We start from the raw sequence: 18859 nt of genomic DNA on the forward strand, positions 1-18859 counted from the left end.
ACAGTCTATATACCATACAGTCCATGTACCATACCGTCTTCGTACCATACAGTACATGTACCATACAGTCCATGTACCATATAGTCTATGTACCATACAGTCTGTTATATGTACCATACAGTCTATGTTACCATACAGTTCATGTACCATACCATCTACGTACCATACAGTATATGTACCATACAGTCTATTATTATATGCACCATGCAGTCTATGTACCATACATTATATGTACCATACATTGTATTAGTATATGTACCATACAGTAGATGTTGCATGCAGGCTATGTACCATACAGTCCATGTACCATACCACATACGTACCATACAGTCTATGTACCATATAGTCTATTATTATATGTACCATACAGTCTCGGCGGATAAGAATTTCACTGTAACCTGTGATTACATTTGCAAGCCTATGACTGTGTGTAATACACTCATCTAATCTACTTTATGTTACCTAGTGTCCACCAGAGATGAGACCAGACCATAGTTTTATGTCAAAGGCATATGGAGGTGCCCTTGATTTGCACTGAGCATGGTCGTGTTTGCACTTTTGGGACTATTGCATTGATTGATCCCATAGTACCAGGCAAGCTAAATAACGCACAGACATACACCTGTCCTGCACTGGTTGCAACAACGTTCTTATTCCAATTCACCACCTGTTCACGTGTTGTATTATTATTCTGAGACACAGACCTCCCTACCCCCTCCTTTTCTCGCCTCCTCATCTTTCCCTTCACCACGGTGCATATGCCATATTCCTAAACGAGTCAGCGAGATTCCAGTTAGGATAAACTAGGACAGGACAATTTAATAAGCAAGATGGCGTTTCCCCTGTCGGTGGCTAAAGTGACGCTCCGATAATGCAATTAGTATTGAATATCTCATAGGGAATATAGCGAGGATTCTGGATAACACTGTGCAGCCTAATCAATCATGTGGCATTGATCTACTCTAAAGACAGAGGAAGAACATAACTTGACTTGGAGAGTAAGATTGCCACTGGACGAATGCCAAGGTATTTGTACAGTCAGAGACAAAACCGAAAACGATGTAGCCTAAATAACGGAATCACGTCGAAAAAGCAGCGCGATAAAGCAGCGGGGTTCTGTATTCTGGCTCATCATCATCAAACTGGTTGGATGACGGAGAAGAAACGCGTGGGACGGGAGATGCCTATCTATCGTTTTTAATCATCCGTCAGTCAAGTGAATGCCTGCGGTATCAAATTCAAAAACAAATACCGACGGGAATGTTTGTCAACATATGTCTATTGATCCGATGTGAAGGTTGCGCCACTGCGTCTCAAGGGTGTCAATGAGAAATAGCCTAAAATGCAGCGTTTAATTTGACTGGCATACAATCCTTCGGCTAAATGTGCTTTAGTCAACATCTGATCTATTTCCAAGTTGTATTTTGATAAACCCTGTCTGCTGTCGTCTCAAGACTGAAGAGGGGGGAGGATGTCCGTGGCTCTCTCCGTGACGGTTATGTCTTCAGCGTTCTTTAATCCCAGTTTTGCCTTCAGTTCCCATTTTGACTCAGGTACGTGTCGATCTCAAACGGACATTTAATGTGTGCGTTGTTTCATGTGTGTTTCATCTAATGTCTTTGTCAGAATGTGTATTGCTAGTATTGAATTTGAAACATTATATTATTCTTCATCATCATCAGGTCCCTCTATATGTTGAATCATTGTGTGTTTAAACTCTGCTGCTGGTCCTTCAGCTCCATGTGAAGGATATGAATGTTCATCTGTCAACAGCAGCAGTTAGATCAATATGCAGTAGGCAGTGTGCTGTTGGCAGCCTTTATAGCCTGGCTGTGTGTGTGTAGGTCTATAGCCTGGCTGTGTGTGTGTAGGTCTCTGTGAGATGATATTTGGGCAGTCTTCTTCTCCTTTCTGTAGTCAGACCTCCAGCAGCACCCCCTTTTTTTGCCTCTTGGAGCAGTTTCCATGGCAACCCGAGGGGAGGGTGGCATGTTATTATTTTAGAGGAATGCTGAGGAAGTTGGGATGAAGGGCAGTGTGTGTGTGTGTGTGTGTTTCACTATCACGCTATTACCTACCTCTCTCAGCCTGATCCGCAGTGGAGAAAGGCAGCTCAAAGCCAACCTAGCATGCACACCCCTGCAGGTGTGTGTGTGTGTTTGTATGCATGTGAGGGAGTGGGGTGAGAGGAGAGAGAGTTGGAGAGGAGGACAGAGATTAGAGGGGGAGAGGGTTGAGGAAGGGAAATTGGGACACCTAGTCAGTGAGTGCGTTCAACTGAAATGTGTCTTCCACATTTAAGGAAGGGGAGTGTGTGCAGACAGCCTCAGTGAAGAGTTGAATTAGAGCAGAATAAATGAATGGGAGGTAGAGTAAACAGGGTTGAGGTTGTCGCTGCGGTTTGTGTGTGTGTGTGTGTGTTTAAAGAGCATTGAGTGTCCCTGCACTTGGCTGTGTGTGCTCAGCATATAAATGAGGTAGCCCTGACTACCAGCCTCCTACAGCTCACTGGTCGCTGCATGCAAGATCTCTCTTTTTCTATTTTCCCAGACCTGTCACTAGTGATATGGGGGTTTCAGTACCCCATGCTGTACCTATCACTAGTGATATGGGGTCTTCAGTACCCCATGCTGTACCTATCACTAGTGATATGGGGTCTTCAGTACCCCATGCTGTACCTATCACTAGTGATATGGGGTCTTCAGTACCCTACTCTGTACCTATCACTAGTGATATGGGGTCTTCAGTACCCCATGCTGTACCTGTCACTAGTGATATGGGGTCTTCAGTACCCTACTCTGTACCTGTCACTAGTGATATGGGGTCTTCAGTACCCCATGCTGTACCTGTCACTAGTGATATGGGGTCTTCAGTACCCCATGCTGTACCTATCACTAGTGATATGGGGTCTTCAGTACCCTACTCTGTACCTATCACTAGTGATATGGGGTCTTCAGTACCCCATGCTGTACCTGTCACTAGTGATATGGGGTCTTCAGTACCCTACTCTGTACCTGTCACTAGTGATATGGGGTCTTCAGTACCCCATGCTGTACCTATCACTAGTGATATGGGGTCTTCAGTACCCCATGCTGTACCTATCACTAGTGATATGGGGGTTTCAGTACCCCACGCTGTACCTGTCACTAGTGATATGGGGGTTTCAGTACCCTACTCTGTACCTGTCACTAGTGATATGGGGGTTTCAGTGCCCCACGCTGTACCTGTCACTAGTGAAATGGGGGTTTCAGTACCCCACGCTGTACCTGTCACTAGTGATATGGGGGTTTCAGTACCCCATGCTGTACCTGTCACTAGTGATATGGGGGTTTCAGTACCCCATGCTGTACCTGTCACTAGTGATATGGGGGTTCCAGTACCCCACGCTGTACCTATCACTAGTGATATGGGGGTTTCAGTACCCCATGTTGTACCGTTCACTAGTGATATTTGGGAGGTAGAGTAACCCCCATATTTATGATGGTGTACAAGACACCTTTCTGATTTGCGCCTGTCTAGGTGGACTAATCCATTGTTTAGGCCGTGGGGGTGGCACAGTCCATCACTCTTAGACATGTTCTACTGAAATTGTATATGGTTATATTGGTCAGAAATAGCTTATTGTAATCTAACAGCACCCGTTTGGCACTTATAATACTCACCCAGCGCTTGTTCCTTTACCCTTCCTTTATCTGGATCTCCAGTAGTTTACACAATTAAGTCATACATCTTTTACAGATCTGACTTCCCCTTTCCCTCCTGAACAACCAGTAAACATTCCCTGTTTTGGGTTTGTCACGTCCTCTGCATCCGTTTTGCTGTTATGATTATCTGAGTTTATAACCAATTTATTGACGTGATTATGATATGCTATAAGTCATGCCCTATTGTCATAATAGAAAGAGCAAGGTTTGAGGGAAATAGGGGAATGAGGGATTTCGGTAAGATAACTTTTCAGTCAGACATGGCTATAACTATGTTTCAGCTTCAGCAACATGGACAGCGTGATTAACACTGTTGATGCTCTGTGGTGGTCGCTGCAGCAGGGAGGAGAGAGAGAGACAATGGGTGCTAGTCACACAGTCACTCTTTTTTTTTAACAAAGCGCAGCCAGTCTGAGTCAGGCCCGGCACAATCAAATCAATTGTGGTCGGAATTCGTATGTCTTAATTATGTAATCAAACAGTGTGCTTAAACCATCAGACAAGCTCAATGAATGTAGTTGATTGGATTGTTTGTTTTGGAAAAATACACGTTTAAAAATGTAGACCAATCGATTTTGACTAACATTCGTCTTTTATGGGACAGCCCTAATTTCAGCCCAGGTCTGCTGTCCTTCATGCTGTCCAGTGGCTGGCCTCAGCCTGGCCTGGGACTCTGGTTCTGGCCTCAGCCTGGCCTGGGACTCTGGTTCTGGCCTCAGCCTGGCCTGGGACTCTGGTTCTGGCCTCAGCCTGGCCTGGGACTCTGGTTCTGGCCTCAGCCTGGCCTGGGACTCTGGTTCTGGCCTCAGCCTGGCCTGGGACTCTGGTTCTGGCCTCAGCCTGGCCTGGGACTCTGGTTCTGGCCTCAGCCTGGCCTGGGACTCTGGTTCTGGCCTCAGCCTGGCCTGGGACTCTGGTTCTGGCCTCAGCCTGGCCTGGGACTCTGGTTCTGGCCTCAGCCTGGCCTGGGACTCTGGTTCTGGCCTCAGCCTGGCCTGGGACTCTGGTTCTGGCCTCAGCCTGGCCTGGGACTCTGGTTCTGGCCTCAGCCTGGCCTGGGACTCTGGTTCTGGCCTTAGCTTGGCCTGGCTCTGGTTCTGGCCTCAGCTTGGCCTGGCTCTGGTTCTGGCCTCAGCCTGGCCTGGGACTCTGGTTCTGGCCTCAGCCTGGCCTGGGACTCTGGTTCTGGCCTCAGCCTGGCCTGGGACTCTGGTTCTGGCCTCAGCCTGGCCTGGGACTCTGGTTCTGGCCTCAGCCTGGCCTGGGACTCTGGTTCTGGCCTCAGCCTGGCCTGGGACTCTGGTTCTGGCCTCAGCCTGGCCTGGGACTCTGGTTCTGGCCTCAGCCTGGCCTGGGACTCTGGTTCTGGCCTCAGCCTGGCCTGGGACTCTGGTTCTGGCCTCAGCCTGGCCTGGGACTCTGGTTCTGGCTCTGGTTCTGGCCTCAGCCTGGCCTGGGACTCTGGTTCTGGCCTCAGCCTGGCCTGGGACTCTGGTTCTGGCCTCAGCCTGGCCTGGGACTCTGGTTCTGGCCTCAGCCTGGCCTGGGACTCTGGTTCTGGCCTCAGCCTGGCCTGGGACTCTGGTTCTGGCCTCAGCCTGGCCTGGGACTCTGGTTCTGGCCTCAGCCTGGCCTGGGACTCTGGTTCTGGCCTCAGCCTGGCCTGGGACTCTGGTTCTGGCCTCAGCCTGGCCTGGCTCTGGTTCTGGCCTCAGCTGGCCTGGGACTCTGGTTCTGGCCTCAGCCTGGCCTGGGACTCTGGTTCTGGCCTCAGCCTGGCCTGGGACTCTGGTTCTGGCCTCAGCCTGGCCTGGGACTCTGGTTCTGGCCTCAGCCCTGGCCTGGGGCCTCACTCTGGTTCTGGCCTCAGCCTGGCCTGGGACTCTGGTTCTGGCCTCAGCCTGGCCTGGGACTCTGGTTCTGGCCTCAGCCTGGCCTGGGACTCTGGTTCTGGCCTCAGCCTGGCCTGGCTCTGGTTCTGGCCTCAGCCTGGCCTGGGACTCTGGTTCTGGCCTCAGCCTGGCCTGGGACTCTGGTTCTGGCCTCAGCCTGGCCTGGGACTCTGGTTCTGGCCTCAGCCTGGCCTGGGACTCTGGTTCTGGCCTCAGCCTGGCCTGGGACTCTGGTTCTGGCCTCAGCCTGGCCTGGGACTCTGGTTCTGGCCTCAGCCTGGCCTGGGACTCTGGTTCTGGCCTCAGCCTGGCCTGGGACTCTGGTTCTGGCCTCAGCCTGGCCTGGGACTCTGGTTCTGGCCTCAGCCTGGCCTGGGACTCTGGTTCTGGCCTCAGCCTGGCCTGGGACTCTGGTTCTGGCCTCAGCCTGGCCTGGGACTCTGGTTCTGGCCTCAGCCTGGCCTGGGACTCTGGTTCTGGCCTCAGCCTGGCCTGGGACTCTGGTTCTGGCCTCAGCCTGGCCTGGGACTCTGGTTCTGGCCTCAGCCTGGCCTGGGACTCTGGTTCTGGCCTCAGCCTGGCCTGGGACTCTGGTTCTGGCCTCAGCCTGGCCTGGGACTCTGGTTCTGGCCTCAGCCTGGCCTGGCTCTGGTTCTGGCCTCAGCCTGGCCTGGGACTCTGGTTCTGGCCTCAGCCTGGCCTGGGACTCTGGTTCTGGCCTCAGCCTGGCCTGGGACTCTGGTTCTGGCCTCAGCCTGGCCTGGGACTCTGGTTCTGGCCTCAGCCTGGCCTGGGACTCTGGCCTTCTGGCCTCAGCCTGGCCTGGGACTCTGGTTCTGGCCTCAGGCCTCTGGTTCCTGGGACTCTGGTTCTGGCCTCAGCCTGGCCTGGGACTCTGGTTCTGGCCTCAGCCTGGCCTGGGACTCTGGTTCTGGCCTCAGCCTGGCCTGGGACTCTGGTTCTGGCCTCAGCCTGGCCTGGGACTCTGGTTCTGGCCTCAGCCTGGCCTGGGACTCTGGTTCTGGCCTCAGCCTGGCCTGGGACTCTGGGGCCTCACTGGCCTGGGACTTGGTTCTGGCCTCAGCCTGGCCTGGGACTCTGGTTCTGGCCTCAGCCTGGCCTGGGACTCTGGTTCTGGCCTCAGCCTGGCCTGGGACTCTGGTTCTGGCCTCAGCCTGGCCTGGGACTCTGGTTCTGGCCTCAGCCTGGCCTGGGACTCTGGTTCTGGCCTCAGCCTGGCCTGGGACTCTGGTTCTGGCCTCAGCCTGGCCTGGGACTCTGGTTCTGGCCTCAGCCTGGCCTGGGACTCTGGTTCTGGCCTCAGCCTGGCCTGGGACTCTGGTTCTGGCCTCAGCCTGGCCTGGGACTCTGGTTCTGGCCTCAGCCTGGCCTGGGACTCTGGTTCTGGCCTCAGCCTGGCCTGGGACTCTGGTTCTGGCCTCAGCCTGGCCTGGGACTCTGGTTCTGGCCTCAGCCTGGCCTGGGACTCTGGTTCTGGCCTCAGCCTGGCCTGGGACTCTGGTTCTGGCCTCAGCCTGGCCTGGGACTCTGGTTCTGGCCTCAGCCTGGCCTGGGACTCTGGTTCTGGCCTCAGCCTGGCCTGGGACTCTGGTTCTGGCCTCAGCCTGGCCTGGGACTCTGGTTCTGGCCTCAGCCTGGCCTGGGACTCTGGTTCTGGCCTCAGCCTGGCCTGGGACTCTGGTTCTGGCCTCAGCCTGGCCTGGGACTCTGGTTCTGGCCTCAGCCTGGCCTGGGACTCTGGTTCTGGCCTCAGCCTGGCCTGGGACTCTGGTTCTGGCCTCAGCCTGGCCTGGGACTCTGGCCTCAGCCTGGCCTGGGACTCTGGTTCTGGCCTCAGCCTGGCCTGGGACTCTGGTTCTGGCCTCAGCCTGGCCTGGGACTCTGGTTCTGGCCTCAGCCTGGCCTGGGACTCTGGTTCTGGCCTCAGCCTGGCCTGGGACTCTGGTTCTGGCCTCAGCCTGGCCTGGGACTCTGGTTCTGGCCTCAGCCTGGCCTGGGACTCTGGTTCTGGCCTCAGCCTGGCCTGGGACTCTGGTTCTGGCCTCAGCCTGGCCTGGGACTCTGGTTCTGGCCTCAGCCTGGCCTGGGACTCTGGTTCTGGCCTCAGCCTGGCCTGGGACTCTGGTTCTGGCCTCAGCCTGGCCTGGGACTCTGGTTCTGGCCTCAGCCTGGCCTGGGACTCTGGTTCTGGCCTCAGCCTGGCCTGGGACTCTGGTTCTGGCCTCAGCCTGGCCTGGGACTCTGGTTCTGGCCTCAGCCTGGCCTGGGACTCTGGTTCTGGCCTCAGCCTGGCCTGGGACTCTGGTTCTGGCCTCAGCCTGGCCTGGGACTCTGGTTCTGGCCTCAGCCTGGCCTGGGACTCTGGTTCTGGCCTCAGCCTGGCCTGGGACTCTGGTTCTGGCCTCAGCCTGGCCTGGGACTCTGGTTCTGGCCTCAGCCTGGCCTGGGACTCTGGTTCTGGCCTCAGCCTGGCCTGGGACTCTGGTTCTGGCCTCAGCCTGGCCTGGGACTCTGGTTCTGGCCTCAGCCTGGCCTGGGACTCTGGTTCTGGCCTCAGCCTGGCCTGGGACTCTGGTTCTGGCCTCAGCCTGGCCTGGCTCTGGTTCTGGCCTCACCTGGCCTGGGACTCTGGTTCTGGCCTCAGCCTGGCCTGGGACTCTGGTTCTGGCCTCAGCCTGGCCTGGCTCTGGTTCTGGCCTCAGCCTGGCCTGGGACTCTGGTTCTGGCCTCAGCCTGGCCTGGGACTCTGGTTCTGGCCTCAGCCTGGCCTGGGACTCTGGTTCTGGCCTCAGCCTGGCCTGGGACTCTGGTTCTGGCCTCAGCCTGGCCTGGGACTCTGGTTCTGGCCTCAGCCTGGCCTGGGACTCTGGTTCTGGCCTCAGCCTGGCCTGGGACTCTGGTTCTGGCCTCAGCCTCCTGGGACTCTGGTTCTGGCCTCAGCCTGGCCTGGGACTCTGGTTCTGGCCTCAGCCTGGCCTGGGACTCTGGTTCTGGCCTCAGCCTGGCCTGGGACTCTGGTTCTGGCCTCAGCCTGGCCTGGGACTCTGGTTCTGGCCTCAGCCTGGCCTGGGACTCTGGTTCTGGCCTCAGCCTGGCCTGGGACTCTGGTTCTGGCCTCAGCCTGGCCTGGGACTCTGGTTCTGGCCTCAGCCTGGCCTGGGACTCTGGTTCTGGCCTCAGCCTGGCCTGGGACTCTGGTTCTGGCCTCAGCCTGGCCTGGGACTCTGGTTCTGGCCTCAGCCTGGCCTGGGACTCTGGTTCTGGCCTCAGCCTGGCCTGGGACTCTGGTTCTGGCCTCAGCCTGGCCTGGGACTCTGGTTCTGGCCTCAGCCTGGCCTGGGACTCTGGTTCTGGCCTCAGCCTGGCCTGGGACTCTGGTTCTGGCCTCAGCCTGGCCTGGGACTCTGGTTCTGGCCTCAGCCTGGCCTGGGACTCTGGTTCTGGCCTCAGCCTGGCCTGGGACTCTGGTTCTGGCCTCAGCCTGGCCTGGGACTCTGGTTCTGGCCTCAGCCTGGCCTGGGACTCTGGTTCTGGCCTCAGCCTGGCCTGGGACTCTGGTTCTGGCCTCAGCCTGGCCTGGGACTCTGGTTCTGGCCTCAGCCTGGCCTGGGACTCTGGTTCTGGCCTCAGCCTGGCCTGGGACTCTGGTTCTGGCCTCAGCCTGGCCTGGGACTCTGGTTCTGGCCTCAGCCTGGCCTGGGACTCTGGTTCTGGCCTCAGCCTGGCCTGGGACTCTGGTTCTGGCCTCAGCCTGGCCTGGGACTCTGGTTCTGGCCTCAGCCTGGCCTGGGACTCTGGTTCTGGCCTCAGCCTGGCCTGGGACTCTGGTTCTGGCCTCAGCCTGGCCTGGGACTCTGGTTCTGGCCTCAGCCTGGCCTGGGACTCTGGTTCTGGCCTCAGCCTGGCCTGGGACTCTGGTTCTGGCCTCAGCCTGGCCTGGGACTCTGGTTCTGGCCTCAGCCTGGCCTGGGACTCTGGTTCTGGCCTCAGCCTGGCCTGGGACTCTGGTTCTGGCCTCAGCCTGGCCTGGGACTCTGGTTCTGGCCTCAGCCTGGCCTGGGACTCTGGTTCTGGCCTCAGCCTGGCCTGGGACTCTGGTTCTGGCCTCAGCCTGGCCTGGGACTCTGGTTCTGGCCTCAGCCTGGCCTGGGACTCTGGTTCTGGCCTCAGCCTGGCCTGGGACTCTGGTTCTGGCCTCAGCCTGGCCTGGGACTCTGGTTCTGGCCTCAGCCTGGCCTGGGACTCTGGTTCTGGCCTCAGCCTGGCCTGGGACTCTGGTTCTGGCCTCAGCCTGGCCTGGGACTCTGGTTCTGGCCTCAGCCTGGCCTGGGACTCTGGTTCTGGCCTCAGCCTGGCCTGGGACTCTGGTTCTGGCCTCAGCCTGGCCTGGGACTCTGGTTCTGGCCTCAGCCTGGCCTGGGACTCTGGTTCTGGCCTCAGCCTGGCCTGGCCTGGGACTCTGGTTCTGGCCTCAGCCTGGCCTGGGACTCTGGTTCTGGCCTCAGCCTGGCCTGGCCTGGGACTCTGGTTCTGGCCTCAGCCTGGCCTGGGACTCTGGTTCTGGCCTCAGCCTGGCCTGGGACTCTGGTTCTGGCTCTGGCCCTCAGCCTGGCCTGGGACTCTGGTTCTGGCCTCAGCCTGGCCTGGGACTCTGGTTCTGGCCTCAGCCTGGCCTGGGACTCTGGTTCTGGCCTCAGCTTGGCCTGGCTCTGGTTCTGGCCTCAGCTTGGCCTGGCTCTGGTTCTGGCCTCAGCCTGGCCTGGGACTCTGGTTCTGGCCTCAGCTTGGCCTGGCTCTGGTTCTGGCCTCAGCCTGGCCTGGGACTCAGGTTCTGGTCTCAGCCTGGCCTGGCTCTGGTTCTGGCCTCAGCGTGGCCTGGCTCTGGTTCTGACCTCAGCCTGGCCTGGCTCTGGTTCTGACCTCAGCCTGGCCTGGCTCTGGTTCTGACCTCAGCCTGGCCTGGGGCTCTGGTTCTGGCCTCAGCCTGGCCTGGGGCTCTGGTTCTGGCCTCAGCCTGGCCTGGGGCTCTGGTTCTGACCTCAGCCTGGCCTGGGGCTCTGGTTCTGGCCTCAGCCTGGCCTGGGACTCTGGTTCTGGCCTCAGCCTCAGCCTGGCCTGGGACTCTGGTTCTGGTTTTGGTTGTTTCCTCAGCCTGGCCTGGGACTCAGGTTGTGTCCTGGTGCTGGACATTATTATGTAACCCCACCACATTAATGTGATTGTGTAATTTGAGGTGAAAAGACACTCCCGCCTCGATCTTGGCTGGGAAATCATGGGTGAAAATACTTGGGTTGCATTCCAAATGGCACCCTATTCCCTATATAGTGCACTAGTTTTCACTAGAGCATGTAGTGCAGTTTGTAGGGAATAGGGTGCATTTGGGACCCTTGTACTTGTTCACGGTGGTTAACTGAGGATCGCTCTGGGCTTTCCCTCTAATCAAATTGGTCCATTGGCGTTTTATTGCTGTGGAGAGGGTGAGCTTTATAAACCCTTAGGAATGACTTTTATTGATGTGGAGAGGGTGAGCTTTATAAACCCTTAGGAAGGACGTTTATTGCTGTGGAGAGGGTGAGCTTTATAAACCCTTAGGAAGGACTTTTATTGCTGTGGAGAGGGTGAGCTTTATAAACCCTTAGGAAGGACTTTTATTGCTGTGGAGATGGTGAGCTTTATAAACCCTTAGGAATTACTTTTATTGCTGTGGAGATGGTGAGCTTTATAAACCCTTAGGAATGACTTTTATTGCTGTGGAGATGGTGAGCTTTATAAACCCTTAGGAAGGACTTTTATTGCTGTGGAGAGGGTGAGCTTTATAAACCCTTAGGAAGGACTTTTATTGCTGTGGAGATGGTGAGCTTTATAAACCCTTAGGAATTACTTTTATTGCTGTGGAGATGGTGAGCTTTATAAACCCTTAGGAATGACTTTTATTGCTGTGGAGATGGTGAGCTTTATAAACCCTTAGGAAGGACTTTTATTGCTGTGGAGAGGGTGAGCTTTATAAACCCTTAGGAAGGACTTTTATTGCTGTGGAGAGGGTGAGCTTTATAAACCCTTAGGAAGGACTTGTATTGATGTGGAGAGGGTGAGCTTTATAAACTTTATAAACCTTAGGAAGGACTTTTATTGCTGTGGAGAGGGTGAGCTTTATAAACCCTTAGGAAGGACTTGTATTGATTTTATTGCTGTGGAGAGGGTGAGCTTTATAAACCCTTAGGAATGACTTTTATTGCTGTGGAGAGGGTGAGCTTTATAAACCCTTAGGAATGACTTTTATTGCTGTGGAGAGGGTGAGCTTTATAAACCCTTAGGAAGGACTTGTATTGATGTGGAGAGGGTGAGCTTTATAAACCCTTGGGAAGGAATTTTATTGATGTGGAGATGGTGAGCTTTATAAACCCTTAGGAAGGAATTTTATTGATGTGGAGATGGTGAGCGTAATAAACTAACTATGTTTTTTAGAATGTTGAGTAGCTTCAGAGGTCAACAGAGGTCAGAAGAGGTCACAGCCAATGTTCCCTCTAATTTGTTTTGACACTGAACAAATTTCAGGTCTGCTGAGTGCAAACTTGAACATTGTGAAAATTCTGTGCAATTTCCAGCGCGCGTTTACTGTGAACACTGAGGCTGTACCCACTTTAAGTTTCAGTTGTAATAGTGGCCAAGCTATTTGATCACAATGTAGAGCGGCCCACCATCAACAACAATGGAGAAAATGCATCCCATAACATTTTAACATGGAAATAGCTGTTCTATCATTCAGACTACAGTAGCAGCCAATGTGTGGTGCTCAATATAGGCCTACATTCAATGAGACGTTTGAAAAAATCATGCAGAGCTTGACATTAACCTGTTTATCCATTTGTCCTTCAGACAAGGAGGTGACTGAACATGTTGTTGTGTTGTTTGATTCAAGAAACCACTTAACAAAATAAAATGTGTTATTATTCCCACACCATTATTACAGAGAATCAGACACATAATGCTGCCCTCTGCCCATTGGCTACTTAGATTATTCACGCCTGCCTCAAAATACAACACTGCCCCTTTAAGACAGAAACAAACTCTTTACCTGACTGGCATTTTAAAGATGTCTAGAAATGTACACGTTTTGTGCTCTTGTAGGAATCACTCCCCTATTGCTCAATACTAATGATGTATAACTGGGCTAATGACTCACTAACAAAGGATATGAACAAAATGTGCTTAAGTGGCTACATGAAGCTCTCACTTTGATCTCAAAACAAGAGCATCTACTCACGACCACAGTTGTAAACACAGTCCAGTTCAAAGTAAATGGCACAGATCCATATGTGGCCTACTGCAGCTCTGATTGGCTATGCCGCACAGGTCTGTGTAGAGAACCGACTGAGTCGTAGGATTCTATTGCAGTACCGAATCCTACTCCTATGCGTTCAGCCCACAACAACATCTCTTGCATAGTTCCGTTTGTTTCAGTATATTGCATTGATTGGAGCACAATTGCCACATAAAAGGGAAACGGTGATAGTGTTAACTGACAGGGAGAAGTCTAGAAGTTCAGACGGTTAGTACCATCCCCTTGCACTCTGTATAGAGCAGGGTGTCAAACATACTGCCGAGACCCAGCCTCTCTATCCTCCTCCTGTCCTCCTTTCCTCCTCTCTCTCCATCCTCCTGGACCCCTTCTCCTCCTGGGATGGTGTGAGATGCAGGCAAGCAGCCTTCACCCCCAGCAGGTGTCAGAGCACAGCTGCAATAACAGGAAATAAACCACACTCTGCTGATGTCTTAAATACTGTATGGGCTCTGAGCTGATACACACACACAGGCACACACACACACACACACACACACACACACACACACACACACACACACACACACACACACACACACACACACACACACACACACACACACACACACACACACACACACACACACACACACACACACACACACACACACACACACATACACACACACACACACACGTGCAAGCCCATGGCCACACGCACACACAGAGGAATCAGTAATCACAGTAGTGGGTGGATTAGTGCCAGCGTGCCGTGCTGTCTGTCTGTCTGTCTGTCTGTCTGTCTGTCTGTCATACTTTCACCAAGCCATGTTCACCAAGCCATGTTCACCTCACTCACATCACTGAGAGAGACGGTGATGACCTCACCTTCACCAAGCCATGTTCACCTCACTCACATCACTGAGAGAGACGGTGATGACCTCACCTTCACCAAGCCATGTTCACCTCACTCACATCACTGAGAGAGACAGTGATGACTTCATACCTTCACCAAGCCATGTTCACCTCACTCACATCACTGAGAGAGATAGTGATAACCTCACCTTCACCAAGCCATGTTCACCTCACTCACATCACTGAGAGAGACAGTGATGACATCACCTTCACCAAGCCATGTTCACCTCACTCACATCACTGAGAGAGACAGTGATGACTTCATACCTTCCAAAGAGCCTGACACAACAAAAAGACAACACTGATATACAGTACAGGGGAGGAGGAATACAGACTAGCATTGTTGTGTGTGTGTGTGTGTGTGTGTGTGTGTGTGTGTGTGTGTGTGTTGTTCTCCATGACTGTCACACTAGTGTCACCTCTTGTTTCCCCTGTCAGCAGGAAGGGCTGAAGGACAGTCCCTCCATGGCTGCATTCCAAATGGAACTCTGTCTGTCTTATAGTGCACTACATTGTACCAGGACCCCAGGGCCTGAAGGTAGTGCACTACATTGTCACCAGGACCCCAGGGCCTGAAAGTAGTGCACTACATTGTACCAGGACCCCAGGGCCTGAAAGTAGTGCACTACATTGTACCAGGACCCCAGGACCTGAAAGTAGTGCACTACATTGTACCAGGACCCCAGGGCCTGAAAGTAGTGCACTGCATTGTACCAGGACCCCAGGGCCTGAAAGTAGTGCACTACATTGTAAAAGGACCCCAGGGCCTGAAAGTAGTGCACTACATTGTACCAGGACCCCAGGGCCTGAAAGTAGTGCACTACATTGTACCAGGACCCCAGGGCCTGAAAGTAGTGCACTACATTGTACTAGGACCCCAGGGCCTGAAAGTAGTGCACTACATTGTACCAGGACCCCAGGGCCTGAAAGTAGTGCACTACATTGTACCAGTAGTGCACTACATTGTGCGCTATAGCAGGCTTTTCTGCCTTCTATACTTACTTTCAAATGGCTGTCCTGTGAAGTCGTGACTTGCGACAGATGCCTAGTTTCCTGAATCGAGTCACATATAAGGAATAGGGTTTGGGACCCAGACCAGAGATACAATATCTTTCTCTGTCGCTCTCTCTATCACTCTCTCCCCTGTCTCCCTCTCTACACTGAGCTCAGTGAGAGCTGTCTCTCTGTCTCCCTCTCTACACTGAGCTCAGTGAGAGCTGTGTGTGTGTGTGTGTGTGTGTGTGTGTGTGTGTGTGTGTGTGTGTGTGTGTGTGTGTGTGTGTGTGTGTGTGTGTGTGTGTGTGTGTGTGTGTGTGTGTGTGTGTGTGTGTGTGTGTGTGTGTGTGTGTGTGTGTGTGTGTGTGTGTGTGTGCGTGTGTGCATTTGTACTTGTGTGTCCATTTATTTGTACTTGTGTGTGGGTGGGTCGCAGGATGAAGAAGTCAAGCTAACAGCTTAGCCTTATTGAGAACACAATTAACATTGATCTGTTACAGTCAGTCATTGACATGAAGACCTTAACACCAGAGCATTCCAAATATATCCCTTACTCCTTAAGGTCATATGGAATGACCCTGCTATTTATGGGAGCATCCCAAATGCAACCCTATTCCATTTATAGGGCACTACCCAGACTAGATATCACCACAGTCTGAAATAGCCTAGATATCACCACAGTCTGAAATAGACTAGATATCACCACAGTCTGAAATAGACTAGATATCACCACAGTCTGAAATAGACTAGATATCACCACAGTCTGAAATAGACTAGATATCACCACAGTCTGAAATAGACTAGATATCACCACGGTCTGAAATAGACTAGATATCACCACAGTCTGAAATAGACTAGATATCACCACAGTCTGAAATAGACTAGATATCACCACAGTCTGAAATAGACTAGATATCACCACAGTCTGAAATAGACTAGATATCACCACAGTCTGAAATAGACTAGATATCACCACAGTCTGAAATAGACTAGATATCACCACAGTCTGAAATAGACTAGATATCACCACGGTCTGAAATAGACTAGATATCACCACAGTCTGAAATAGACTAGATATCACCACAGTCTGAAATAGACTAGATATCACCACAGTCTGAAATAGACTAGATATCACCACAGTCTGAAATAGACTAGATATCACCACAGTCTGAAATAGACTAGATATCACCACAGTCTGAAATAGACTAGATATCACCACAGTCTGAAATAGACTAGATATCACCACAGTCTGAAATAGACTAGATATCACCACAGTCTGAAATAGACTAGATATCACCACAGTCTGAAATAGACTAGATATCACCACAGTCTGAAATAGACTAGATATCACCACAGTCTGAAATAGACTAGATATCACCACAGTCTGAAATAGACTAGATATCACCACAGTCTGAAATAGACTAGATATCACCACAGTCTGAAATAGACTAGATATCACCACAGTCTGAAATAGACGAGATATCACCACAGTCTGAAATAGACTAGATATCACCACAGTCTGAAATAGACTAGATATCACCACAGTCTGAAATAGACTAGATATCACCACAGTCTGAAATAGACTAGATATCACCACAGTCTGAAATAGACTAGATATCACCACAGTCTTAAATAGACTAGATATCACCACAGTCTGAAATAGACTAGATATCACCACAGTTTGAAATAGAGTAGATATCACCACAGTCTTAAATAGACGAGATATCACCACAGTCTGAAATAGACTAGATATCACCACAGTCTGAAATAGACTAGATATCACCACGGTCTGAAATAGAGACAAGATATCACCACAGTCTGAAATAGACTAGATATCACCACGGTCTGAAATAGACTAGATATCACCACAGTTTGAAATAGACTAGATATCACCACAGTCTTAAATAGACTAGATATCACCACAGTCTGAAATAGACTAGATATCACCACAGTCTGAAATAGACTAGATATCACCACAGTCTGAAATAGACTAGATATCACCACGGTCTGAAATAGACTAGATATCACCACAGTCTGAAATAGACTAGATATCACCACAGTCTGAAATAGACTAGATATCACCACAGTGTGAAATAGAGATTAGATATCACCACAGTGTGAAATAGAGACTAAATATCACCACAGTCTAAAATAGACTACACATCACCACAGTCTGAAATAGAGACTAAATATCACCACAGTAGGAAACAGAGGCTAGATTTCACCACAGTGTGAAATAGAGACTAAATATCACCACAGTCTAAAATAGACTACACATCACCACAGTCTGAAATAGAGACTAAATATCACCACAGTCTAAAATAGACTACACATCACCACAGTCTGAAATAGAGACTAGATATCACCACAGTGTGAAATAGACTAGATATCACCACAGTGTGAAATAGAGACTAGATATCACCACAGTGTGAAATAGAGACTAAATATCACTACAGTGTGAAATAGAGACTAAATATCACCACAGTGTGAAATAGAGACTAGATATCACCACAGTGTGAAATAGAGACTAAATATCACCACAGTCTAAAATAGACTACACATCACCACAGTCTGAAATAGAGACTAGATATCACCACAGTGTGAAATAGACTAGATATCACCACAGTGTGAAATAGAGACTAGATATCACCACAGTGTGAAATAGAGACTAAATATCACCACAGTAGGAAACAGAGGCTAGATTTCACCACAGTACACAGTATGTGTCATAGTGAGTGTGTTACAGTCCATCTATTTTTGTGTTTGTACACGCACACATACACACACACACACTTCTCTCTTATCAGTGACATACATGTTTCATTGGGAAGGAACAGTTATATAAACAGACCGACTGCCTCAGCTTCCTCCTGAACATGGGGCTGTTCTGTCACAACCACTGTCTCTCTCCACTGTCTCTCTCTCTCTGTCTCAGCTTCCTCCTGAACATGGGGCTGTTCTGTCACAACCACTGTCTCTCTCCTCTCTGTCTCAGCTTCCTCCTAAACATGGGGCTGTTCAGCCACGACCACTGTCTCTCTCCTCTCCTATCTCTCCTCCCCTCCTCTCCTCTGTCTCTCCCTCCTCTCCTTTTGCTCCTCCTATCTCTCCTCTCCTTTTGCTCTCCCCTCCTCTCTGTCTCTCCTTCCTCTCCTCTGTCTCTCCCTCCTCTCGATCTCCCCTCCTCTCCTCTCTCTCTCCAACCTCTCCCTCTCGATCTCCCCTCTCCTCCTGTCTCTCCTCTCTGTCTCTCCCTCCCACCTCCTCTCCTCTCCTCTCCCTCTCTCCTCTCCTCTCCTCTCCCTCTCCTCTCCTCTCCTCTCCCCTCTCTCCTCTCCTCTCTCTCTCCTCTCTCCTCTCCTCCCTCCTCTCCTCTCCTCTCCTCTCTCTCTGTCTCTGTCTCTGTCTCTGTCTCTGTCTCTCCCTCCACTCATCTCTTTCTCCCGCCGCTCCTCTCTGTCTCTCCCTTCTCTCGCTCTCCACTCCTCCCCACCTCTACTCTCCTCTCCTCTCTGCATCTCCCTTCTCTCGCTCTCCCCTCCTCCCCACCTCTCCTCTCCTCTCCTGTCTCTCCCTCCTCTCATCTCCTCTCCCTCCTGTCCTCTGTCTCTGCCTCCTCTCCTCTCTGTCTCTCCCTTCTCTCCACCTCTCACCTCCTCTCCCTCCTCCCTCCCCTCCTCTCCTCCTCTTCCTCCCTCTCCTCTCCTCTCCTCTCCCTCTCCTCTCTCCTCTCCTCTCCTCTCCCTCTCCTCTCCCTCTCCTCTCCTCTCTGTGTCTCCCTCCTCTCATCTCCTCTCCCTCCTGTCCTCTGTCTCTGCCTCCTCTCCTCTCTGTCTCTCCCTTCTCTCCCTCTCCTCTCCCTCTCCTCTCCTCTCCTCTCCTCTCCACCTCTCCCTCCTCTCCTCTCGCTCCCCTCCCCCTCTCCCCTCTCCTCTCCCCTCTCCTCTCCCCTCATCTCCTCTCCCCCTCTCCCCCTCTCATCTCCTCTCCCTCCTGTCCTCTGTCTCTGCCTCCTCTCCTCTCTGTCTCTCCCTTCTCCCTCTCGTTCT

At 52.2% G+C, this 18859-nt stretch overlaps 1 protein-coding gene across 1 annotated transcript in view; it reads left to right on the forward strand.

Moving 5' to 3' along the window:
• The first annotated feature begins 858 nt into the window (after positions 1-858).
• The window catches only part of LOC135529079 (serine/threonine-protein kinase LMTK1-like), a 66683-nt gene continuing 48682 nt past the window's right edge, over positions 859-18859 (forward strand). The window contains exon 1 of the mRNA XM_064957987.1: positions 859-1553. Within this exon, the coding sequence (XP_064814059.1) occupies positions 1472-1553 (82 nt within the window). The 5' untranslated portion in view covers positions 859-1471. The remainder of the gene's footprint in view (positions 1554-18859) is intronic.

Source organism: Oncorhynchus masou, unplaced genomic scaffold, assembly GCF_036934945.1.
Source record: "Oncorhynchus masou masou isolate Uvic2021 unplaced genomic scaffold, UVic_Omas_1.1 unplaced_scaffold_1087, whole genome shotgun sequence".
Lineage (NCBI taxonomy): Eukaryota > Metazoa > Chordata > Actinopteri > Salmoniformes > Salmonidae > Oncorhynchus > Oncorhynchus masou.